We start from the raw sequence: 3,008 nt of genomic DNA, 5'->3' as shown, positions 1-3,008 counted from the left end.
ACTCCAGCCTAGCGACAGAGCAAGACTTCATCTAAAAAAAAAAAAAAAAAAAAAAAAAAAAAATAAAAAAAAAAAAAAAAAAAAAAAAAAAAAAAAAATTCCTAAAAAGGTAAACATGTGAAGAAAGGGAAAAGAAATGAAATTACCAAAGTTGGTTTAGAAATCAAGAACAAGTAGAAACTTGTAAACTTCTCTCCATAAACTACACAAGTACTTCAGTACTTAACTGAAAATACATTAAGTATGTTGAACTAAATGAAGAGCCTAATAGGTTTCTAATATTTTTTTCCTTTTGTTAAACTGAAGTAAAATAGTTTTCTTTATTTGAGACAGAGTCTTATTCTGTTGCCCAGGCTGGAGTGCAGTGGTGCAATCTTGGCTCATTGCAACCTCCACCTCCTGGGTTTAAGGGATTCTCATGCCTCAGACTGCCAAGTAGCTAGGATTACAGGCACTTGCCACCACGTCTGGCTAATTTTTATGTTTTAGTAGAGATGAGATTTCACCATGTTGGCCAGGCTGGTCTTGATCTCCTGACCTTAAGTGATCTGCCTGCCTCAACCTCCCAAAGTGCTGGGATTAAAGGGGTGAACCACTGCTCCCGGCCCTCATCTGGCAAAGTTTTAAATTTTTTTGTAGAGACATGGTTTCGCCATGTTGCCCAGGCTGGTCTCAAACTCCTGAGCTCAAGTGATCTGTCCAGTTAAGCCTCCCAAAGTGGGAGCCACTGTGCCTGGGCAATAATTTTTAATTTACCCAAATGCATCTATACTAATGTTCAAACACCCGGAAAAAAATAAAAATATACTTAAAAAGATGGCAGGGATGTTTATGAGAAAACTAGGCTTTGAAATTTGGCAAAAAAAAAAAAAAAAATTTTTTTTTCAGGCCAGATGTGGTGGCTCATGCCTATAATCCAAGCACTTTGGGAGGCCAAGGTGAGTGGATCACCTGGGGTCAGGAGTTTGAGACCAGCCTGGCCAAAATGGCGAAACCCCGTCTTCACCAAAAATAACAAAAATTAGTCGGGTGTCGTGGCAAGCGCCTGTAATTCCAGCTGCTCAGGAGGCTGAGGCACAAGAATTGCTTGATCTTCTTACGCTGTTTGATTAAAAAAAAAAAAGAATTGCTTGAACCCAGGGGTCAGAGGTTGCAGTGAGCCGAGACTGCACTACTGCACTCCAGCCTGGGTGATACAGTAAGACTGTCTCAAAAAACAATTAAAAAAACCCCAAAAACCATTTTCAGGCTGGGCACAAGTGACTCACCCCCTGTAATCCCAGCACTTTGGGAGGCAGGCAGATCACTTGAGGTCAAGAGTTTGAGACCAGCCTGGCTGATATGGTGAAACCCCATCTCTATTAAAAATGCAAAAATTAGCCGGGCATGGTGGTGCATGCCTGTAATCCCTGCTACTCGGGAGGCTGAGGCAGGAGAATTACTTGAACCCAGGAGGCGGAGGTTGTAGTGAGTTGAGATTGCACCACTGCACTCCAGCCTGGGTGACAAGAGACTTCATCTAAAAAACAAACAAAAAACAAACCCTTTTCTGTGTGTGATGTCAACATGCAAAGAAACTCCAAATCATTCTATGAAATATACAATTTAACTATGTAAGAAAAAGGGATGTTTATTGTATGAAATAATATACTAATAGCAGTGAGACAGCTTTAAGGAAGCATATATTTCACAAAGGCTTATTTAGAAGGAATCTCCTTACCTGCCAGTGTCTGATCCCACTTGCTAATGCTGTTGGACTCGGCACTGAGTCCTTCAATGTATTTCAGGTAGGCCTCTGAGTGAAGAAGCCGCTGGGTCTTTGGTGGGGGAGCTACAAACATGGGTGTTGTTGGCTGCTGTATGACGGGGGGTCCGGCTGGATGTGGGCCGGGATATGGAGGTGGTGCCTGCTGCCCAGGAGGCCCCAAAACTCCCACCTGAAAGAGCACAGGGTCACATGGTGAGGCAAAAAGATACTCTGCACATGTTCTAAGGAGGATAACTGGAATTCTGTCAAGTCCTAGAAAATCAAACTGGGAGGCTCACCTGTTGTCCATATGGACTTCCACCTGGTGCTGGAGTCCCTACCATAGGGGCCACTCCTTGGTTCATCACACCTATAATTCAGAATGCAATGGCACAGTTAGAGGCTCTGGGTTGAAATGACTAAAAAACTACTGTCTGATAAGAAGTGATGCCATTCATAATTCAAACCTATGTACCTCTGCCCTTGAATCTTTGTGGCTAGGAATCCTAAGCACCCCAACAGGATGTTAATAGACAGTTCTTTTGTTTCTAGGTACTTAAAAGTATAATACTAGAACAATCTGCAGATGTACATCAATTATGGCTTAGAAATGATTTGAACCCTGCATAAAATTATAGTATTTCTCTAGGTAAGCTATTGTCAGAATATTCCCCTACGTTGAAGGTGTTTTTCTTCTGATAACACATTCTCCTGCAATTGAAGCCTGTATTTAATTTCAGCAGGAATGACACTGGAATCAGGCTCAGCAGTAAGCAATGTGCTAGGATAGTTAGGGACACAAGGGAAGAGGCTGTGGAAGTGCATAGTTAAATAAGCTTTGTGAAGGCTGAAGGCACAGCCTTGCTATCCCCTTCCAGACCACCAGCAGCTAGTTCTAACTGGAGTCACTAGTGTTGGCAGAGAGAGAACACCTCAATCTGATAGAGTATCACTCTGAAAAGGAATCATCTGAAGGGCCAGGTGCAGTGGCTCACACCTGTAATGCCAGCACTTTGGGAGGCCGAGGTGGGCGGATCATGAGGTCAGGAGTTGAAGACCTGCCTGGCCAACATAGTGTAACCCCATCTCTACTAAAAATACAAAAATTAGCTGGGGGTGGTGGTGTGCACCTGTAATCCCAGCTACTTAGGAGGCTGAGGCAGAAGAATCGCTAGAACCTGGGAGGTGGAGGTTGCAGTGAGCCGAGATCCTGCCACTGCACTCCAACCTGGGCGACAGAGTAAGACTCCATCTCAAAAAA

General features: G+C 43.4%; 1 protein-coding gene across 26 annotated transcripts in view; it reads right to left on the bottom strand.

Annotated features, from left to right (window-relative positions):
• Positions 1–3,008, bottom strand: part of PBRM1 (polybromo 1) — a 147,016-nt gene that overhangs the window by 1,226 nt on the left and 142,782 nt on the right. For all 26 annotated transcript variants that reach the window (XM_017539828.2, XM_037736327.1, XM_037736075.1 and 23 more), the window contains 2 exons: positions 2,047–2,117; positions 1,721–1,937 (listed from right to left, as the gene is read on the bottom strand). In XM_017539828.2, the coding sequence (XP_017395317.1) occupies positions 1,721–1,937; positions 2,047–2,117 (288 nt within the window). The remainder of the gene's footprint in view (positions 1–1,720; positions 1,938–2,046; positions 2,118–3,008) is intronic.

This window comes from Cebus imitator, unplaced genomic scaffold, assembly GCF_001604975.1.
Source record: "Cebus imitator isolate Cc_AM_T3 unplaced genomic scaffold, Cebus_imitator-1.0 Scaffold0, whole genome shotgun sequence".
NCBI lineage: Eukaryota > Metazoa > Chordata > Mammalia > Primates > Cebidae > Cebus > Cebus imitator.
This window is presented reverse-complemented; position numbering and strand designations above follow the sequence as displayed.